Source organism: Drosophila mauritiana, chromosome 3L (genome assembly GCF_004382145.1).
Source record: "Drosophila mauritiana strain mau12 chromosome 3L, ASM438214v1, whole genome shotgun sequence".
Classification (NCBI taxonomy): Eukaryota; Metazoa; Arthropoda; class Insecta; order Diptera; family Drosophilidae; genus Drosophila; species Drosophila mauritiana.
Window position 1 is genome coordinate 9,667,832 of NC_046669.1, and position 22,759 is coordinate 9,690,590.

At 41.3% G+C, this 22,759-nt stretch overlaps 1 protein-coding gene across 9 annotated transcripts in view; it reads left to right on the forward strand.

The window, feature by feature from the left end:
* Window positions 1-22,759, forward strand: part of LOC117141844 (kin of IRRE-like protein 2) — a 223,601-nt gene that overhangs the window by 14,051 nt on the left and 186,791 nt on the right. For all 9 annotated transcript variants that reach the window (XM_033305514.1, XM_033305513.1, XM_033305515.1 and 6 more), the window contains exon 2: window positions 14,710-15,218. In XM_033305514.1, coding sequence (XP_033161405.1) covers window positions 15,149-15,218 — 70 coding nt within the window. In that variant the 5' untranslated portion in view covers window positions 14,710-15,148. The remainder of the gene's footprint in view (window positions 1-14,709; window positions 15,219-22,759) is intronic.

The window sequence follows — 22,759 nt, forward strand, 5'->3', positions numbered from 1 at the left end:
TGATCCAGCTTTTTATACTTCTGGCCCAGTTATTGTTGTGCAGTTACAAACGCTCACTGGGGAGCCATTGGGCGCATAAAGAGCACTAAGCTGCTCTTGGCCATGAATTATGTTTTAATTGGGCGCGTATTTGGGCAAGTGAACCCTGGGATGATAATGAAAAGAACGATTTCTGTTATGCCAAATGATATTTATATTTCATTAGTTTTTTGTGCCTTAGGCAATTATAAGTTTATTCGGAAAATATGTATTGTTTTTACCATGCTGCTTTTATTTGTTTAAGTTTTGCTCTTTCCACACTTCAATGGCTTTAGTCAAAAACGTATCTACCTTTAAAGATTATAAGTAATCTTAAATACATTTGCTGCAAATTTACCTTGCCTTATGTCAAAGTGACATTATCAGAACACACACATTTCTTTTTTTGTCTAGCAAAAGTTGGATTTCGCTAAGAGATTTTTATTCCGAGAAAAACTCATACTCGTCTACCATTTTTCAAGTGAATTTCATCTTAATAATAGGCCACACAATTTCACATTGTTTCAACGTCAGGCGGCAACGTCTCCCTTTATCCTTGCAACATTTGCCCTTCAATAGTTAGCTGCTGATAAATTTACTTCGAATACGCGAAATTTTTCGCTTTGCACTTCGAGTGAATTGAAATTGGAATTTCTTTGTGCTAAGCTCAGACTTTTTCGATTTTTTTTTTCACGAGTAATGGGGGCGTGGCACGTGTACAATTTATGTAGGCAGAAGTCATTCACCTAATGAATGCGCCAAGGTAAAGTGAACAAAATTGGGATTGTAGGTGGATGAATCCGTGGAAAAAAAAGAGCAATGACAGCAGCAGGCGCAAATTCTGAATAAATAATGTAAAAAATCAGCAAACTGATTTGCAAGGGGCGAAATATTGAAATGTTAATGAAGTTTACTTTCCGCTGATTTGTTCTGCTCCAGCTTGCAGAGTTTTCAGAGTTTTTCTCGAGTTTTTCCGCTTCCTGTCGATTCATCTGGCCGCAATCAACAAATGATGGGAAGTCTCTCAAGAGAAGTTCTTGCCTCAATCAAATCAAATATTGATTTAAGCCAGCCAGTGTGCAAGTGTGTCATGTATTAAGCGAAATTTTAATTACATTCTTGGCAGCCCCTTGCCCTGAATCAATATAGATTTGATTAACTTGTAAATTTAATTGGAAAAATAGAGAAATATGCACATATATAATTTTATTAATGTGAAATTGCTTTTCTAAGTTTAACAATTATTGGTATTAAATGTATTACTCATGTTTAGTATGTTATCAAAAGTAAATGTTGCATTCTTATGATGAGTTTTATGTGTATAATCTCTAAATCAAATATCCAAAGGGACTGCAATATATTCAAAAAAATTTAATTACATTCTTGGCCCGAATGGCGCATCATCTTGGTCTCATTAACTGACTTCTTTGATGATCTACTGTCTGTGTTTGTGTTGTTGGGAACACGTGTTGCTTTGATATCTGATTTGATGGGAAAAACTTTGCCACCTTCTGCTAAATATGGCCTTTCTGAAAGTCAAACAAAAAGAAAGTTTCAGCATGTGAATTAAATGAATATTGATGTGTGTAGGTTTTCTCCTTACACGCTGATTTTTTTTGGGTCGGAGGCCAGGACCTTTGGTGGTGAGTGAGCAATTATAGTAATTGCTTTGCCTGCCAGTCGACGGAAAATGAATGGCTCCGTCCAGGGGCCATTGTCGTCGGTTCATTAGCATAAATATCAGCTTACTTCTGGCCATAATGTGCATATTTTAAAACGAATGAATATATCTCGTGGAGCGGAGGGCTCCTGTTCTGGCCTCTGTCTTGGCTTGTTGATTCGAATGAAATACATTATTATGGCAAACACGAAGGACATTGAACAGGCTCCCTGGGGGTTTCCTTGTGCCGCTCGCGCCTGCCAGCTTTATTAATTTATATTGTTGACTTTTATCAGCGGCGTTATGTCAATGTTATTCTTGGTCCTTGCTCGCGTCCTTGTTTGTGAGTGGGAGTGGGAATGGTTCTGCGAGCCAGCAGCCACCCACCTGAAAGGTCCTGCAGGTCCTTCCACCGCCTTATCAGCAACACGTGTAATGAATGCCTAAACTGTCATTATCACCTTCTGTGTGCCGAGAGTATGTTTTTCGGTTGTCATGTCAGCAAATATTGTACCAGAGATATCCTCGTGGCTCTCTGCAAGATTTATGGCAATGTTCAGGACAAGGATAAGGCCGTGGTAGCAGCCGCGGGCATTTGGCTCCTCCTTGGAATGGCATAATGTGACACATATCAACATCTATGTTGTTCTTAGCCCGCGAAGTTATGAATGTATTTGCGCTGAATCTTGTTTATCCTTCGCAGGATGTGCAGCAACTTCTGGCGGAAGGAGTCCGTCCCTCATCCGATTCCCATTCATTTTCCATCTGTATGCTAAGGTTGGTGGGTTTTATTTTATTGCGCGTTGAAGGAGGAGAAAACCACCTGACAGGGTTCTTTCGATTCGCATTACTCATACGCTCCGTGGGCGGTGGCATGGTTGGCAAATTTTAAGTTTCTATTTATATTTATGCCTTGGCACAGCTAGAATGGGAATAGAAAAAAAAGAACTACAAATGCAGCGTGAATAATAGCAATAAAAGCTCACTTTCAAGATCTTTTTGTTCTTCCTGGCAGTTTTTACACTTCTGAAAATAGTCATGAATATTAGTCATTACATTAAAAAGTATTAGTATAATTACCAATTCTTAAATTGGCTTTAATAATATTAGTAGTTTGTTTCAAAATTTGTATTTTAATCATTTTAAATAAATACAATCCTATAAAAATTGTATATTTCCCTTTCCAGAACCAAGTTCCTAATATAAAAGGATTAAATTGTAGTTTTTGTACGATTTAATCTGTATTACTGCCATATATTTTTTGATAGTGCACATCATAGCCTTCAAGAGCGCAATAAGTCATAAAAGCGGAAGAATGAAAGTTTCACAGGGCTCTTAACTTTCACTTTCATCTCGAGCAGCTCATTGACTCACTGGCGGATTGACTGACTCACTGACTGACGCACTGACTCGCCGTGGGAGTGACTGTCCCTATTGTGTGCCCACTGTACAGTGTTCGCCACTCAGTGGCCGGCGCTTAACTTTTATGATTCCGGCCGGAGAATGGGCCAAGTGCGGTTGCAAAGCCGGAATATCAACGGGAGTGTCGGAAAAGTGGGAAAAGTCGACGGGCAGTCGGTCGCATAAATAAAAGAGGCGACTGTAAGTGATGGACTTTATTTTTAATATTGGCCGCGAAGACGAAGGCGAACGCGAGATGATAATGCCATCGCCGGCCTGAATATTAAGAATATTCGCATCTTGGCTTGTGCGGGCTTATTTTTTAAGCGAAACGAAATGAAATGGTTGGCTATGATGGTGGGCGATGTCCTCAGAGCGCTAATGAAAATATGTTCGAAATGTAAATTGAGACATTCGACGGACTTTGGGGCCCGGCTTTTACGATATCCGGCGCCTAATGAATTTGTCCATCGCTCCGCTGACCCACATCCACATGCCTACGGTGGGTGGGTCATCTTATCGCTCGTCCTGCGCCCATCTATGTGTATCTGTAGTGGATGTGGAGTGAGGTCGCCTGAAAGTGGAGTGGACATTGCTTACCCTTTTCAATTTGCTGATATTGTGGAAAATGGGTCCCAGTGTGATAATCACAAGGAATGCGGAAATGGAAAGTGGAGGAGGCCACAGGACAGATAGGCAGCCAGGTCCCTTGTTAACTTGGTGTCTCCGTTTTTCTACCGCTGTCTGACCAAGCTTTATACCCTGGAAATCGAAAGGATGGGGGTATTCATGGGTGGACATCAAATATGCTAATTAATTATATCATCTACTTTTTTTTTGGAGTGGGTTTTTGGGAATGAGTGTCAGCACTTAGCCAAATTGATTTTGGGTGGTTAGGTTGGAAAACATTTTACTATGATTTAGAAGTGGTGTAATGCAGTAAAATCGATACTAATAAAGTGTTTTCATATGTATGCCTATTTTTTATGGTAAATATGACATAATTATGTTGTTGTTCTTGCTTTAAAAACTGAAGTTTTTTACCAAGAACTAACACTTTATTAAAATAATTTTGGCTAGAATAGTTAACCTTATCTATAACAACCAAAAAAGAACACCTTTCCGAACAATCAATCAATTTGTTAGTTTTGCGAGGTATCCCCAAGTTCATATCCCCGCCGCGTGGTTTTTGCTCATTATGAACTATGCTGGCCATGTCAGTCGTAGAGCAACAGTCGGTGCCCGGATCAGGCCGCCTTGGTCGCATTCTTTGGGTCTTTATCGCGCACGCCAACTTGCGCAAATCGCCATAAATCTCTGGGCTGATTTATGTCGCCGCTCGGCATTGGCCTCCAAAATTTATCGCAGCGCGATGACAGCTGCGCCCAAGTTAGCCCACGGCCGAAGGCATCTCTCGCTCGAATGTCCGCTGTCCTTTGGTCAGTGTCCTTTGTCCTTTGTCCGTTCGTGCGTTGGCAGTGGGCTGGCGTTTGTCAGCGGCTACAATTTCTGGTATTCTGTTGTTCTGGTGTGCCGATGTTCTGGTGTGGATGGCTCGTGGCCGACATCCTTTCCCCGGATCCTTTCTCCATGAGTGGCCGTCTTCAAGGCAAACAGGCGGCTGTGTGGAGACGTGTGGCCAGGATATGGGCTGCGTGCGAATGTGTGCGGGCTTAATTATCCTGGCTGCGCGTCTCGATGCCTTTCTGTGTGACTTCTGTCGGAAATTAATTTCCTCGCGGCACGTTTGCACTCACCATCAGCACTCACTGCCCATTGTTTGCGCAGTGTGAACGTGAGTATGAGTGTCTGTGCAAACGCTTTTTGCACCGTATTTGCGTTTAATTTTATATGAATAACGGAAATTTGCGGCTTTCCGACATTTTAAATTGCCATTAAAGCCGCGCTGCGCGTTTCGGCCATTAAACAAACGGATGTGCGAAGGAGTTGCAGTTGCGGTTAGCGAACAGATACAATTGCCATACGTTTAAGTCTAAATAAATAAATAAAGCATTGGTAAATTGTTTGAATGCCTGAGCTTGATTGATTTAAACGCGCCACGAACTTTCCCTTTTGACCCACAAAAGTAGGCTACAGGAATTAATTTAAAGGGAAGTGCACGCGATTTGGGCGAAAGATTAATTGGCAAGGCTCAAGTTCGGGGCGGTAAAATCATATAGAACTTTACCCTGGAAATTATTGACCAGGCTAATTAAATTGTGACTTAATCAGTCCGAAATTCGGGATCCATACATATAAAGGCAGTTAATTATACCCTATACAAAAGGCTTTGAATAAAAGTAATGCTAACGTTTATAAAAATACTAAACCATTTTTCCATATTTATTGTTAAGCTTCTGATATCAGTAAATTTGATATATTATTCGCTAATCGACATCTGAAATGGCTTTTAAGGGCAGACTCGCTCATATCATAAATTATACTTTAATTACCTTAAATTTGTTTTTGATTTTTGCTATCAGATAATTGCGAGTAATCCGAAATTAATCTAATTTACCATTTTCCACTTTGCGCTGAAAAGGTGCTGTATTTCAGATGATAATGATGCGCTGGAGATGCATCTCTAATCGTATTAGCAAAATAATTTGCTGTGCCTATTTAAATGTATACACTTGCAGAAGTCATAAAGGCTTACCATTAAGCATTTGCTGGCATAAATCAGACTCAAGTTGAATGTGCAAATCTCCGGTGAATTATACCGACCATCCAGAGTCAGCCGCTTCAATTCAACTGAGGAGCAAATTGAGCTAGACCCCAATATAGCCGGTCCATGCAAATGAAAGCAGAAGCCGCACATAAACGAAGTCAGATTCAGAATCGGAATATATAGACGGCGGAATCGGAGGGTTTTATTATACGGCGGAGAGTCAAGTCAGGAGTCGACGACAGCTGTGTGGCTCTTATTGGCAATTATTGTCCATAAATTGCACATTTATGAGGGTTGGCATATGTGTGGGTGGGTGTGTGGGGCGGGCCGTTAGTTTACCTTTTTGTGAATGCCGCAAATGTGCTCGTATTTTGCGTCTAATGTGGTCCATTAAGAGTCGGTCCAGTGTGTCCGCTCTGGCATCTTCATCCCCACCGCTTTGAGCAAATATTTGGCCAACGGCTAGCCACTCATCCAGGCTCAAAATGTTGGAACTTGGCTTTTGCGGTTGTTGGCCCAGTTAGAGAGCCACGCAAAATCTGCTACTCATTCAGAAGATTCGAAGGCGTTGGCTTAATTGCATTTCATAGCAGCTTTGTGTCGGCTTTAAGTCAGCCCAACCATTCTCCCCTATCTTGATTTGTTTTCCCAGCCAGCCTAGCGCAAAAAATGGGTGGCTTTTCCGCCGGGTCGAAGGGCAACTGAATCAATATATGGCAAGTGGGCGAGTGGATGCCAACAAATCTACTTGGGGCACAGATTCTTCGAAACTGAGGGACGAAAGTGGGTGCGAAAAATCTATGCATGAATGCGATTTTCAACACATTTTTCACATTAACTGCCAGCAGCTCGGGATGTCGACAGCGTCGTCTGTAATTTTGTATGCACAGTCTGCTGGCAGGACAACAAATCAGCATCACCCAACCAACCCACCCACACTACGAGTGGGTGGTGTGCATCAGTATCATCGGAATCAGTGGGTTATATGTATCTGCACTGGGCTGATCCCTGTCCCACTGCAGTGTCATATAAATAAGAGCCAACACCCGCAGTTGCAATTGCAGTTTCGATCAGAGTTAAGCGAGACCGATTGCCAAGTGGGGAGAATAGATATGATAATGCCAGGACACGCCCAGTTGACTAGATGGAGTTGGAATGAAATAAATGGGATGGTGGTACTTGGACTTGAATGCAACTTGCATACCCTACAGTCAGAAGGGGAGAATTCGAATTTTAAAATAAATGGAATTTTAAAATATCTTTACTTTATTATATTGTCAGATGTGAGCTAAAAATGTAAGATGTTTGATTGAAGGTTCATATCCAAAATCTTTGAAGGCTAAGATATGCCTCAGGTTAGTCATCCCAGATATTTATTTCGCTCTTGTTTACTCTTTGTATTTTTCTCGAGTATTTGCCAAGTCAACCCATCGATATATCCAACTATCTTTGTATCCCCCATTTGGACCAATGTGCAGCCACCATAACTCAGCACTTGTCAATGCAGATGGAGCTCCTGGTGGTGAGGCGATTCTGATTCTCTTCGTGTAAATAGGAAAAAAATTGACACGCATTTTTCACCTTTGCCATTTGACAGCATGAGAGACTGAGATTGAAGGAGGGCGGACATGAGTAGGAAGAACTTGGCCGGGCCAACACACAGACGCTTCCTGTTGTTCAACTTGATTTCCGTCTTAGAGGAGGAGCTCAACTTTCGATTTTCTGTTCTGTGTTTTGCATCGCAGTTCAAAAAAAAAAAAAAATGGGATGGAAAATCTCGAAAGGAAAAAAAGTTGCAGTCTCGTTTCTTGGATTTTTTTCCTCCAATGCTCAACTTTCTATGCACTGTTTTTCCTTATCATTTTTGATTTATGTAACTGTTTTTATTATTTTCATATTGTTCCCGAACGTCGCTGTGGGTGGGCGGCTGCCCCGCCCCTTCCCCCCCAAAATCTGATTGCTGAAATCACAAGAGTTTTTCCTCACATCTCGGTCTTTTTCCCTTTACCAACCATTCACATCATTTTTGTGTGCGTTGTGTGCCAAAAAACTGGTATTCCATGGCTGAAAAGTTTACGGCAGTGAGAAGATGAGCAAGTGCCGGGGAAAACGGGGGGTTAAAATAGTAGTGGCTATATGTGCATGGCGTGCAAGATTTCTTACGAGTTTTGAAATTTGATTTCTGCTGTTTGTTGTGGAATTTGAAATGATTATGGGTGGTGGCAGAGGCGTTGCTCCATTGGAAACTTGCATTATGCGCTTTGTTGGTCAACAAGAAATTTCTTTTGGCCAGCAATGCGAAACTTTTTGGCCAACACAGCAGCTCCTTCTTGCATGAATTATGCATAGACCAGGCCGACACTTGAACATTTTTGGGAAGTTTGAAGCTCCACTTCCGGAGCGGAGATTGCTCCAAGGGCTTGCTGCCTAAATGCCAGAATGCCAGTCAGTCGGAAAATGTATTGCTAATGTCCCTTGGCATCAGCAATTAGGCAAATCAGCCGTAAACACACACACACACATGTAGTCTCTGCCTGAGTAATTGCCGTTTTGCATTGATAAATAACCAACCCATAATGGCACAATCACTTTCGATGGCAATTTATTTATGTTGCAGGGGCCACTTTCGATTCTAAATCAAATCGATAATTGCACTCGCAAAAATTATGAAATATTTAAGATAATGTATGTAAGTATAATTTGAGGGATTTACTAGCATTACTTAAGACCACCAATATTGTTGTGAATATAAAATCATCAATTTACTTACTTTAGGAAATAATGCATTATTATTATATTTAAGTCTTTTAACATTATTTGCCTAAATATTTCTTTAATACTTAAACTAATTAGATAAAGAGCACCTTGCCACGCAGAACTGCCAAATCATTGGCCAATTTGGTTGATTATTGCCTAGTTGTGGGCAACACTTGCCGATTGCCAAAATGGAAACCTCAAAAATCACTTCAACGAGGAGTGAAGGCTTCTTTTTATCAGAAAACTTTTAAAGGAAGTGAAGGGCATATGGAATGGCTGGCTGAAGAATTCCAAGTGCTGGCAATTGTTGACATTCCTTAAAGTCAGCCACAAAAACGCTGGGAGACCAAACCTCGTTTCACTCCGCCTCCTTTGAGTTTCACGGGCCCACACAATGAAATATTAATAAATTCCATTACTAAAGAAAACACACTCGAGTGCGCAGCAAAACATCAATGGCATCGGCATAGAGTTTGGGAACACTTGGATTCAAGGAGGACGGGTTGGAGGAGCAGGAATCCTCACCAGAGGAGACGCCGATTCGATTCTCAGACTTTCTCAGCTGAAGCATTTCACTTTTGCCACGCAGACAATTTTCAATTGAAGTGGGATCGAAATACGTATTGGGAATGGGGGTACGAGTAGAGTATATGGTGACTTTCCAATTCAATCTAGAAAATACATAGAGAATGTATCGCATATAGACATTCAGATGGTATTCACTGCACACTTACAATATTTTCTGTGTCGCATTTTGTTGTTTGCCGAGGCTCTATTGACAATAAATACTGTCGGGATGAGAACGATGATGATGATGATGATGATGAGGATAGATGGCGGTTTAAGTGTCTTTCGTTGGCCTTAAAGCCGCATTTCTGCGAACGGATGAGGCTTTAATGCCCATTACGGCCAAATTGGCACTTATCGAACTGGCGAGAGGAGCCCCATGGGACTGGTACAAGTGCAGATACTCAAATTGGTATTAACAATAATATTTGATTTGCCAAATGAAATCCGCACTCACACTGTGTACGCAGTTTTAGGCAAATGCCCTTGTTAACAAGGCCAACATGGCAGGAATGTTCTAGCCGATTTTCCCTCCACCCAACAGTTTGGCAATTAAATGCAAATGGCGTGTGAAAGCCAATTTTGAAAAGTACACAGACAAAAACTAAGTGCAAGGCACTCGCATACAGCTAATTTGTAAGGACCAGCTGGAAGAAAAGGGGCAAAAATGGGAACAAAATGGCTGAAACAATGACATTCAGACTCCGCCCGACTAAGTGCCTTTCATTGCTGGCCAAAAGTCGTGGCAGACTTTGGCCCGAATCGAGTGGAAGTGTTCGCCTGATTACTTTTTGCTGGCACTGTTTGGGAAACACTTTTCACGCTCTGGCAGTGATTTGATATTCTTCAGGTTTTCACCTAATTGGGGATTAAATCTTTACTATTGTGTGTACTACGTTAATTAGTGTTTAGTTAAAATGCATTTTGATAATAAAGCTTAAAATGTAATTGGGAAAAATCCTGCTTATACTCCTATGGATTATTTCTTATATAAATGAAATGAAAGTTTCAACAAAATTACAATGAAATGCATAAAAATAGAGTAAAATAAAGTCTAATATATTTTGGCCATTTGTGTTTAAATCTTGCTACCTTGCCAAATATTGTGAAGCAATATACATACGTTACTACCGGTAATGACTTAATAATTCCTCTCGGCAAACACAGATAATTATCTTAGAATACATGTTGCCAAGGCTACGTCGTCCAGCTGCATTGAATTACATTAAATTACCAGTTGGAAATGTATCTACCTGTATCGTAATCCTAAACCACATATCCCCTTCTGAATAGAAAGCCCACAAGGTCTCTAATTTAAGGCTTAAACTTTAGAGTATCCATATCAATTGAGTGTAAACTATCCCTTTCAACAACTTGGTATGCCCACTGCCAAACCACCAATTTCCATTCAGCGATCCTTTGTCTATGTGAGTGACTTTAATTGCTCAAAGGCAGACGCGAGATTCGCCTGGTCGCAATGGAAACCTTTATTATAATTTCGCCAAGACATGCGGTCAGTTGGATGAGCTCGAGCGGAAGTGGGTCTATTGGGTGGCTTTCCTGATGCGTGGGCTTATTCATTGACGTTGACCCAAACTAAAAACCTCAAATAACGCAAAACACAAACAATCAGTTACGATCCAGCCACACGCCATGGCCAAAAATTATGGGAAAAGCTGGGAAGGAAGGAGTCATGTCAAAATCCAAAACCACAAACAATTGCAAATTAGACGTTATTTAGACCAGAAATGCCGTCCCCAAAAAGTTGACAGCCACCGCAGAACTCAACCGACCTACTACTGTACCGTTCTGTGTGTACAGTGAAATGTCGAGAGGAAGGAAGTGTAGGAAATTGCCTATTTGCAATTGTAATTTATTCATTTTGCTTAATATGCCGTGAAACGCAAGGCTTTCACTGCTTTTCCACTGCCCCCCACGGCAAACAAAACAATAATTTTCTCATATTTTTTTTCGGTTTGTTTGTCGTATTTCCAGCATTTGTACGCCCATTTTTTGGGGGTCACTGGCTGCTTGTCAATTGCAATGGTTTGACTAATGACTCGGCGGCAAGGTCATGGATAGAACAGAACCCATTGTTGTCGATTTCAATTAGGAGCTGCGCCTAATTTGCATAATTATCATAAAGTTTGACGAGGGATAACGAGCCAGTCGAGTGGGAAATTGTCCTAGTCCAACTAGGATTTTATCTGCTGGATGGATGGATGAATTTTGTACTCCTCGAGCATGCAAATTAGTTCTTGATTTGTCCCATAATGAGCCTGTGTTTTTGCACTTTACAGTTGTGGAAAATGATTTTCCCTACATTTTCACTTATTTCCAGAAATCTCGACCTATAAAACATTACTTTTTGCAACTAAGAGCCTTCAATGAATTGAACTAGGAGGCATTGTGGTGTTTGCTCCTTTTGTTCTGCCTTTAAAATCCATGCCACATTTTCAATCTCCTTTAGACTTAATCCTTAAGCTGTTACTCTCAATTTGCACAAGATCTTTGATTATTGAGGGACTTTTATCCCACCATCCCCGAGGTCCTTTTCAGCAGGATGCTTGAGCAAATGGACTGCAGAATAGGCTTGTTGCTGGTCGATGGAGCTATTTAGACAGATATTCCTGACCCGCTCACCTGGGTTTCCTCGAGGAATTGGCCCATAGATTGCAGTTTTATGTCACAACATTCAAACAAATAGCCGGCCATTTAAAACGGTTTAAAAGCCATTGCTGCAGTCCGTAACAGCCGCACGGTGTCCTGACTTTTCCACCAGACAAAACAGACAACCGCCGGGCGGTATGAGTTTTCCCCATTTTCCATCCGAGAGTCCTTTTTCCGGGGATGGCAATAAATGAGCGCCCATTTGCGTATGGTTTGGTATGGCTTTTTGGTTTTTGGCCAGCGAACGTTGAGGCTGGGAAATTGTTTTGGCTGTCGAATTACGTAAACATTGTCATAAATGACAAATTTAGCAGTCGTAGCCGAGTCAAGCATTTCATTTGCTGTGGCAAATTTGTCAATCTCGTCCAGAGTTTTTTTGCCCGCCATCCAGCTATCACGACTTTGGCCCAATTCTCAGCGTTTTTGGCCCAGACGCCGCAGGGATTCACATGAGGCACTTTCTTTGTTGGTCTGCTAACTTTGTTTTGTTTGGGTTTTCTGTTTCTCGTTTTTTTTTCTTTGGTTTTGGCCCGGAATTGCTTTCCTCTCTCGTGATGAAAGTCGCAAGATGGAAGACTTTCTCCGTCTGCGGCAGGCGCGACATATTAATTATTCATTTCGATTTTGGTTTGCTATGGCAGCGGGATACCCAAAAACCCGGCAAAAAAAAAGAGGAGAAAAATCCAGCCAGGCTCTTTTGGGCGGCTTGTGATTTATAAACACGCGCGTCGCTTTGGGTGATTTACTGCAAATTGCTTTATAATGTTATATACATTTTGTAGACGATTTTGCTGCTTTTCAGCGTTTTGCCTGCTTGCGAGTAATTATAAGAGAAACGAAAAGAAAAATGAGCCATTTGCTGGGATTCCTAATTCAATGGATTAGCCGCACGACCTTAGGCTATATGTTGTTAACAATCTAAAGATCAGAATATTATAAAGCTTTGGCGTAGATTTGCGGTTCAGCAAGGCTTAACTCTGCTAAATTGTAGGGAATTTATAAAATATTAATGAAAATGCATATATGTGAAGATATTCAGCAAATAAAGAAATAATTAGAAGGCTTATGACTTCCTATTTTATTCTCCATTTGAATATAGAATGTAATTACCTCTATATTAATGTTAATTTATGATTTATTTAGAATCTATGCATTTCATGTCTAATAACCAAGATTGTTGTTCATATTAATCAATAATTCACCAACCATTTCTTTTCATTTGCATTGGTAATTTTAAAGTACAGCTTTGGCCTCGCAGCATTTTTAATGATAATGGAAGCGGAAGGAAAAAAAAAATACTTTCACGAGACACGTAAAAGTAAAAGCAAATCTTTGCACATCTGTGAATGTAGTCCTATTTTTTTTGTGAATATGTGTATTTATGTAAATTTTGGCTGTTCGCTGTTTCTTTTTTTTGGTTGGCCAGCGCTTTTTATTGTATACATTTTTCGTAGCTGAAAATTAGAAATGTTCCACTGCGTTCAACTTCACTGACAGTGCGTGGCAAATTGCTTTCCAAAGTCTAAAGTCTGGCATGTCTGCAGAACACGAGAGGGCACACACGTAGCTGCACTGAGAGAAATATCGATGAAAAACTAAGAGAAACTTATGATACAACTGAAAGTAATACAAATGACTTGAAGAAATAAATGTAGTGTATTTCCTTTCAATTCAGTTACAACATAATCATTTATTTCTCGCTGTGCACAACCGATAGCTAACAATAATAGCAAAAAATGGCTTTTTTTTGCTTTGCTGCCTTCTTTCCGTTTCCTAACCATAAGTGCGGATGGGCTGGAAAAGTTGGAAGTGGGCGGGATGATATAGGACCCTATATGGCTGTTCGCTGTAGCGGTAATTTGCATGTGCAGACTATGGCACATAATATCCATGCATTAGAATTATGAATACACCCCCCGCCCCCCTGCTCATAACGAATAATGGCAACGAGTGCCGGAAAGAAATTTTTAGTAGATAAATGCGCAAAAATCGAAATTTCCCTCGCACATTACGGCGTGTGCACACGGCGTATGCGTAATAAATGTGCCCGCTGCCATTATTATGACAGTTATGTCGATGAATCGATCACACCCACCGGAGGGCAATAATTATAATGCACTGGAATAGCGTAGTATACTCGCATAGTAAAGTCAGTCGTCCACTGCCGAACTGAACAAAAACCAACAAGGCGCAGGGGGACACAACTAAGCTGCCTGGCAGACAGGCAATTAAGTTAATTACTGTTTAAACTTTCCAGCCCGGCCAGAAGTCGCCTGTGTCGGGTTGGCGGAGCGGGGCAAAAAAAACAACGAAAAAAATATATTTAGCAAATTAAATTCCCAAGTTGCTGCCAGAGATTGAGCACGTGGCCTGGCCAAAATTTTAAGCAGCGAAAAAATGAAAACCGAAATGTACCTCTGCGTGAAGACACAGTGGGTGGGAAAGTTTACTCAAACTTAAAACATGAGTCTTTAAGATTTGAAAGGTTTGAAAGAAAGTGCACTTTGAAGAATATTAGAATATTATAATATTCGTACTAATTAAGTCGAACTAAACTGTTTTACTATTTTAAATCTAGCTTAAATGTATTTTACATTTATAAATCACATAGACATCATTCTTATTTATTCAATTTTAAACTTGCATGATTCGATTTTAGCCACTGTGCCTCCACTGCACTGCCAACATTATGCAGGCGGCATGCCCCATTATCATTTTGCTCATTTCCGTTGTCGTTTTTGATTTGGTTTGCAGTGACAGAAGGGGCAGAAAAAAGCTGCTTTCGAGTCTGCCAATGGCTGTATTTGAGTTTTTGAGGGAAAGATGCGGTTTCTTGAGCCCCCCCACAAAAAGCCGCCTTCCCTGCCATACCCATCAGCATTTAGCCAGCTTTGTCAGTTGCAATAACTTTCGCGTCAGTCCAACCAACAGATCGTAATGCTCTTCGCCTCCGTTCTGCTCTTTACAGGCCGCATTTCGTGTAAGGACGGCATAAAACAGAAGCGGCAAATAGAAAAGCCAAACGGCGGCTAAGTTCCCTTTGTCTGCCATTGCCGCAGGAGCAGAGAAGGCGGAGCAGGAGTCCTGGCAATTGGCCAAGTTAATAGAGAGCCGGGAGGCCCGATAATGACGTTGCTGGAGCTGCTGCTGCTGCCGCCCATGTTGATGATGAGGCTGCTAACTTGGTTATTGCTGCCAGCCTAGAGGACACAGGACGAAGTATCCAGACCAGAGCCTCTACACCCACCAGACGGACAACACCAACAACAACAAGCTCTGCAGCTGCAACGACGGGCTTACTGCATTTCCGCATCTTGTTCCTGTCGCCGCCGCCGCCCGCCGTCGCCGCCACCCGTCGCTGTCATCCTTGTAGCCCAGTTCCAGTCGTTGCCACAGCCGGAGTCATCATGCCCATTGCCCATCCACTGCCGCTCTGCGTGGCCTGGCTGCTGCTCCTCGTCGTGATTGTGATGAGCGGTAAGTACACAGATACAAAATTATCCTAGGTATAAATCTTAAATCTTATTGATGCGTGATATAAAACAGATTCGAAATGCTGCCAATGACCTAAATATTTTAACCTAGTGACTTTAGAAGCTGCAGTTCGATTTTCTGCTGTTATTTGCTGCAAACATATATATAATAATTTTTTTTTAAGTGTACCGTGGCACTCCACCGCATCCAAACCCTGCGGCACTCCGCTTTCTGCCTTATTGTTGCCGCAGTTAATTGTTGGCATTTGTTTGGCGGCGATTCCTTTCCTTTTTGGCCCCTTAATTGTCCGCTGCGGCTCGGGATGGGATTTTTGTTTCAATTAACAATTAGTTTTGCCAACTGCTGCACAAAGTTATGCCCGGACGGGCATATTCCATTAAATGTAACAATATTGCGTATACGCCCGTTGGGCCTTGACCAAAACTCGAAATGAAAAGTTTACGCTTGCATCCATCACAACAAAAGTGGTCTAAATAAATGAACAAATGTATGCTCGGCAAAGGAGAAAAATTCAATAAACTGCAGAAAGTTTGAGGCAAACTTAAATCGGCTTTTGCCTGGCTTGCCAAAGAAATAGTTTAAGCTGTTTCATTCAGCACAAAAAAAAAAAAAAAAGCCACAGGAATAGCTTCTGGTTTTGGCCTCTGGAGAAATTCTCAACAAGTTGTCTTGTCAACGAAAAATTCTTCTTTGTTTATTCACAAATTGCTGAACATTTGGCAACATCGTCTTTAAATCGTTGTCAGTTTTTGGACCACATTCGTTGCAGCAAATGAGTGCAATTGAGCCTAGGGCCCATTTTCCCCCCAAAGCCCAGCTTAAAATGCGACATAATATTTTGCCTAAATATTTTTCCACAACCGAGCGAGTTTGGTTGCAAAATATTTTAGCAGAAAGCGGTCAATTCAATGGGTAAATGCGACAAATTAAGTATAAAGCACGTGCAACCGGCGATTGAATGCAGTTTTCAGCGCGAGATTAACACAATTTAAAAACGTGAATGGATTCAATTTCAATTGCCAAAACCGAAAACTGATTTAATTAACAGTTGTCAGAGGGCAGTGATGGGCGAAACGCAACCCTTAATGCATTTGATTTATTTTTAAAGCGTTCGAAATTTATTGCAGAAACGGCAACAAATAACTGCCGCCGAGAAAGAAGGGTCATTGGAACAATTCAAAAAGTGCTCGAATTAATTGCATTTTTGGTGCCGGAGAATGAAATGGGTGAAAACAAACGGAAAAACAAGTAAATCGCAAAAAAAATAGGGAACAAGGGAAAAAAGTAGGCGACGGGCGTGGACATATTTCAAAATTCAATTAAAATAAAACAAAAAGGCGGCAACATCGATAGCGACACTATGCAATTTCCGCTTAGGGCGTGGCACCCAGTCAGGTGGGCGTAAAAAATAATTAAACTACGACCAAATAAACATCGAACGTCGCGCTTTTGGCCATTTTCCCAAGAACCGAAAGGCCAACAAATGGTGGCAATTTTTTCACGATTTTGCATTGACTTTTGCATCCGACATGCACAACATTTTCAATTGAATTACGCCAATATGTTGAAATAGACGCTGATCATTCGGTGGAAAAGCCATAGCTGAAATTGTAGAAATAGCACAAGATGAATTAGCATCGCTTTCACTCCGGTTTTAGCTAATAGTGATCAATCCATTCGTCAATCAATCAATTTGCTCTAAGCGCATTTTTCTGTTTGACGGCGGTCAAATTAAAACCGAAAAAGGACCAAATTTCCACCTGCTAGTTGTTGATTCTGCCCAGGATTCCATACCAACCCATTCCCCAGTGTTCACAAATAAATTATTTCCACTCGCTTTGGTGCGCTTTCTACTCAAAACAACCAAAAAAAAAAAAGAAAAATAATAACAAAAGGGAAATGCTACCCATTTCAGCAATTTAAATATTGATTATGATTGATTTAGTGGAAAAGGCCGCAACTAAATTTTGTTTATTTGCCAATGCCACACTTCAATTCAGTTAGCGATTCCGAGCGATTTCAATTCCGAAAATTCCACAAAGTACAATTTACGACTTCCAGCATCGTGCTTCATATGAAGTAATTTTCATATGAATATTTTTGCAAGTCTCTCGTGTGCATAGAAATTGCATATTTGAGTTGAACTTTTGGCCAGTGTTTGGCGAACGCAAAATGAAATCAAATAAATAATTGCACCACCGAAGAAAGGATGGGTCTGGCCAATGGTCAAATATTTGCTAGCAAACTTTTTGGCTCTGGCCAAGTCATTGAACGTTGTTTGGCCTGGCCAGAAACTCAAACACATGCGAAAAGCTAGCTAAAAAGAGGAAAATAATGAAAAAATCGTGGAGCAGGAGCTGGCGGAGGAGTTGCCAAGTGAAGTGGAGTGAAGCGAACTGCCAACCTGTGCCAACAAACTTGGCCACGTGCAACGTAGGTAATTGAGTATGAATGGGGAATGTGTCGAAAGCGTTTTCTGATGTTTGCCAAACAAAACGCTGCAGGTTCCTTCTCCGTGCTCCTCCTCCAGACACACACTGGCAACCAAAGTAGCTGGAAAATGAATTCGATACATTATCATGACGTCAAGTCGTGCGTGGTGGTGGCGACTGGCGAAAAGTATAAATTACATCTAATGCCCCGTGCGCCTGATATCGACGGCGTTCCAGTATCGCATTTCCTATGCGAAACACCTGCAGACCCATCTACACAGAATCACCACCCACATCTATATCGACCCACTTTGACTGGCAGTCTGAGCAGTGAGAGGACTGAGGACTGAGGACTGGAGGAGGTATCCCTGCAAATGTGCGCATAAATGAATTACCAATGAACCGCATGGTTCACGTTTTCAATTTGAGCAGGCTGGGCGCTAATTTTCGGGTGGGGTAGTCGACTTGCCTGACGGAAAAGACGACCGTCCTAGAACAAAGAGCGAATAACCATTTGACAGATGTGCTAGCCGAGTTGTGGACCTAAGGAGGTACAGTGGAGACACGCTTCAAGGAAATAATTTTATACAAATTAATAAACAAACGACTGACAAATACAACACAATCGATATTTATAGATTTGTTCATTCGGTCAGCTGCGCACATTTAAGTCTTTAAGCTACTTACGTTTACTGAATTCCTTCTGCGCTACAGCTTTAATTTTGAATTTTATTTTACTTGTATTTCGCTTAGTTTTCATGGACTTCTTTCACATTTAAGAGTTTCCAAAATTGCAGTGCGCTTCGTCACTAACTTAAAGGCATGCTACTCACTACATTGCTGTGAAAATATTTGCCTCTGTTTGCAAGTGCTTCTTTCGCCTTAAGATAAAGCCTGACGCCAATTAATTTAAGCTCACCCAAAACACACTCATTTTCGTAGCAGGAGAAGCTCTTGATAGACACACAAGTAAACAACAATTCGCACAACAAGGCTTCACTGTACACGGCAAAGATGTGTGTGAGTGTGAGTGAAGCGGAGCAAATCGACAGCCTACATAAAAGCGCAATTTGCGCAATTCCAACGTCAAGTTCCATTTGATTACAACACGTTGACGAGGACATACGCACTTCTGGAGGAGATTTGGGTGGTAGGTGGTGGGTGCTGGGTGGATACCTATATGGGAGTATGTGTCTGCAGCCGGTAAAAGCAATTTCAGCAAATCTGCAATTGTTATGTCGCCTGCTAAACAACTCACTTCGAAGGCAGCCCGCTCGCACGTCAAATATTTATATTGCATTGCTATTCCTTTGCGCATTTCCCAATATCTATATGTATATATGTTTCTCTAGGCCTTGTTGCTCTTGGTTTTGGTTATTTCGGGTATTGATTAAGCGCCTTGAGGGAGTTGGCATAATGGCCCACCTCAATTACTGCAGCAGTTTATGTGCCCGTGCGGACGCACATGTCTGTCTTGATTTTTTACAGCCTTTTTATAGTATCCTGTATATAGATCGTTAACGTCACGAAAAGGGGGGCAACAAAAAATAAGCACACACACACAGACCGGAAAGCATAAATCATGCAAACGACTTGATGGCGTCTATTAGTCTGTTTATAGGCCTAGTTAAAATGTTTATACGGCTAACTTTACGGTGAGCAGCAATTAAGCACAACGGACGGGTCCTGTTGATCGCGTTTCACAGACCCCAAACAAAAAACAAAGAACAACAAAAAGGTGGGGTCACATGGAAACAACGGCAACAATGTTGTTGCGGGAGATGTTAACAAAAAAGTGAATTTAAGCAGAAAAATATAAAGCACCATTTAGTTTTAAATGTCAGACCAGTTTTAGCTGGAAATTTAAATTTTGAATTATAAAATATGCTAATGTATATAGTTGTCATATATGTATTAGTTAGTCAGCATTGTGTAAAGTCGGTGTGCTATGATGAAAAAGCTTTTTGTTGAACTCATTGATTGCATTTCGACAACTACGGGGCATAACCACCTGCGGAAAGCAAAAATGAACAAGGAGCCCAATCAATTTGCCCAATAAAAGCATTGATAGCTGTCTGTATTTTCCCCAGTGTAAACTTGATGAGCAGTGATTACACATACTCACATTTACCGGGTACGTGAGTGAAACGCGGCCCAACTTATACTACGGATTCAGGGGCTCCTTTGGTGGGTGGCTGCTGTCAGGATTCCCAGGAGTGCACTTTACGCGCCACTTGTGCGGAATCCTCCGCAGGAATCCTGCGATGGCGCAGCGGCAACAAATGAGAATTTATTCATTGAACTTTGGCGCTTCTTCCTTCTTTTTTCCCCGCAGAACAAGCACTCATTTATACCCATTAAACGAAGAATTTCCGTGGCAATACAAACAATTTCCGCAACTAAAAAACACCCAATGATGTGGCTCGTTGGAGTCACGGTCTATTTATGGGGCATGTGCCTCCACATTCAACCTGGCCATTTATTGATGAATTTCGTTTTATTTAATTTCATTCGATGGTGGCCAGCTCTTGAAATTCGCTGTATTCGCCATTCGACTGACCGGCGCGTACGAGAAGTCGAAACACAATTTCCAACTTTGTTGTTGTTTGCTTTCAATTCTGCAGCTTTCGCTGCCACGCCCACTTAAAGGAGTGGTAACAGCAACCAGGACCAGCATCATCCAACTGCCATAACCCACCGCCCACCACCCAACACCCAACCAACTGAACCACGTGAAACGTTGTTGGCATCTAAAGTGGCTGCGATTAGTTTGCTAATGTTGTAATTTCATCATTGGCGGCCACCGAGCTCTTCGCTACGGAAAATCTACGGCTGAGGGCGAGATTACGGGTGAGACTACGGCGAACCACTCAACGCACCGTACGCCGGGCGCTTAGCTAAACATCGTCAGGTACTTGACAGCCGGGAGACCGCATTTTGCTGACCATTGTGCCAAGGAGCAACACACACACACACACAGCACCGCAGGACAATGGCCAACATGCGGCATTTATGTGACAGAAATGGGTTGGAAAGGAACTTCAACTTTATGAATGATATATTTTAGTTAAATGCTACTGGTAAACAAAAGTTTAGTTAACCATTTCATAAAGATTTAGACATTTAGACATTTACATTTAGATACATAGACATCAAGTAGGCTGAGTAAGCTTTAGATTTTAAATAGACAACTTAAAACACCACATTTTTTATTTACTGCAAGTAGTTGAAATATTTAAAATATTTTTGTTTTCCAATGCCACCCACTGTACTGCGTCCTTATCCATTTGGCCAACATTTGCTGAGTTGTGTTGGCCGCATTTCTCCAAGTTTTGTCGATTCATTGAAGTGAGTGGCTTTTTATTTGCGAGAAAATGGCCAACATTTTTTGCCACTTTTTTTTCCACTGCCGCTGCTGACTGAATGCCGTTTGCTGGCCCATTCTCTCTTATTTCCAATATTCCGGGCTAGGTTTTTCGACGGATTTTCGTATTGAAAAGGAAATGAACTCATAAAAAGTAATTTGGTCATAATGCTTTGGCCGAGTTAGTTACTTAATTTGCAGTTGCAAATAAAGTTTCGCTTTATTAATTTTGATGTCGAGTGCTGTTGTTGTTCTTCTTCGTTGCCGGCCACTTGATAAACTTGCGCTGGACCAAAAACTTTGGCTCAAAAAGCAGAAACGTTACGCAGAAAAATTGTTTATTACAAATAGGCTACGTCAGGCAGTGCGAATTCTATTTTGAATTGAATTAAAGCCAGGTTTTTGTAGCCTTGAGCTTGGCATTAAATGGAAACGTGCCACGGCTTTTGGACTGAAAACAAGAGCCGCCGCAGGATACCGCATCCACATGGTAACAAAAATTGGGTGGCAGACACTTGGATTGAAATTATGTTTTCTCTTTTTGATGCCCGTAGCGTTTCCAATTGAGTTTCTTAACTTGATATTTTTTTATATATTCTAGAATTCAATTAGAAGGCCACCTTTTGCACAGGTGTCTATATCCGATCCTTTGCAATTTTCCATCTAACAATCGTACACGCACATAGCAACGCAAAGTGAGATAGACAGCCATTGCGCGGAAGAGTCGGAAAACTTTATTGTTTTTCTTTGGCTGACTTTTGCCCCGGTTTTCGACGCGAGACAAAATTGCGAATATAATGAAATTTCTTCCGTTTCGCCGGTTGTAATTGTAATTGGTCTACAGCACCTGCAGCGGCAGCAGGAAAATGGTAGCTGAATTTTTCCCGCGGCTCAACTTTAAATGAGTGAAATTTCGTGGAGCGGCAAATTCGGAATGAGTTGGCAAATAAAAATGGAAACCGGCAAAGGGGTACAAATAGAATTTCCCGAAAATGAAAGCCTTTGAGCGTCAGCCGGACTTTTCTGCCTTATTTTGAGTTATTTATGGCAAAGTCCTTTCAAATTGATAGAAAAACACTTCGTATACTCGGTGACATTTTTCCCACTGTTCCGGGTGGGAAAAGTGTCGGAAAAATCGCTGCCAAGTCAACAGAAGCCAACAGTGTGAACTCAACTGCGTTGGGTTGATGCAGGATGGTGCCCTTTGTACCAAAAGTTCTATGCACACCAAGACTTTCGTCGTTTTTCTAACCAACACACTCAAACTCAGGCAGACAATGCATTTTCGCTAATGGCAGACGACAGGAGTCGCATTTTGGCGGCATTCACAAGAAAATTTGGTTGGTTTTCTATTTTCAAAGATATTTTCGGGAAGCTCAAACGTATAGTTTTGTTATACGTGAAGAAATGGCTGTTTAAAATGATTTAAAACACAAATCCAGTGAAATGGACCCATGGATATAATGCACTATTTATTTATTCACCATCAGCTTGTCCAGAAACCCACTTATTCAGCCGTTAAGTGAGCTCCCCGGGCAAACAGCTACTCTAAACTTTCCACTTCCATCTAAACTGGATAGCATCCATTAAGATTTTGCGCTGTTTTAGCTTCCACTTGAGATCTGATTTCAATTTGTCCTGCGAGATCCTTCGGCTTCGCCGTCTGCCGTTTTGTTGTTGGCACACGTTCATCTTTATTGCTTTAGTTTTCCTTTGAGAAATTATTT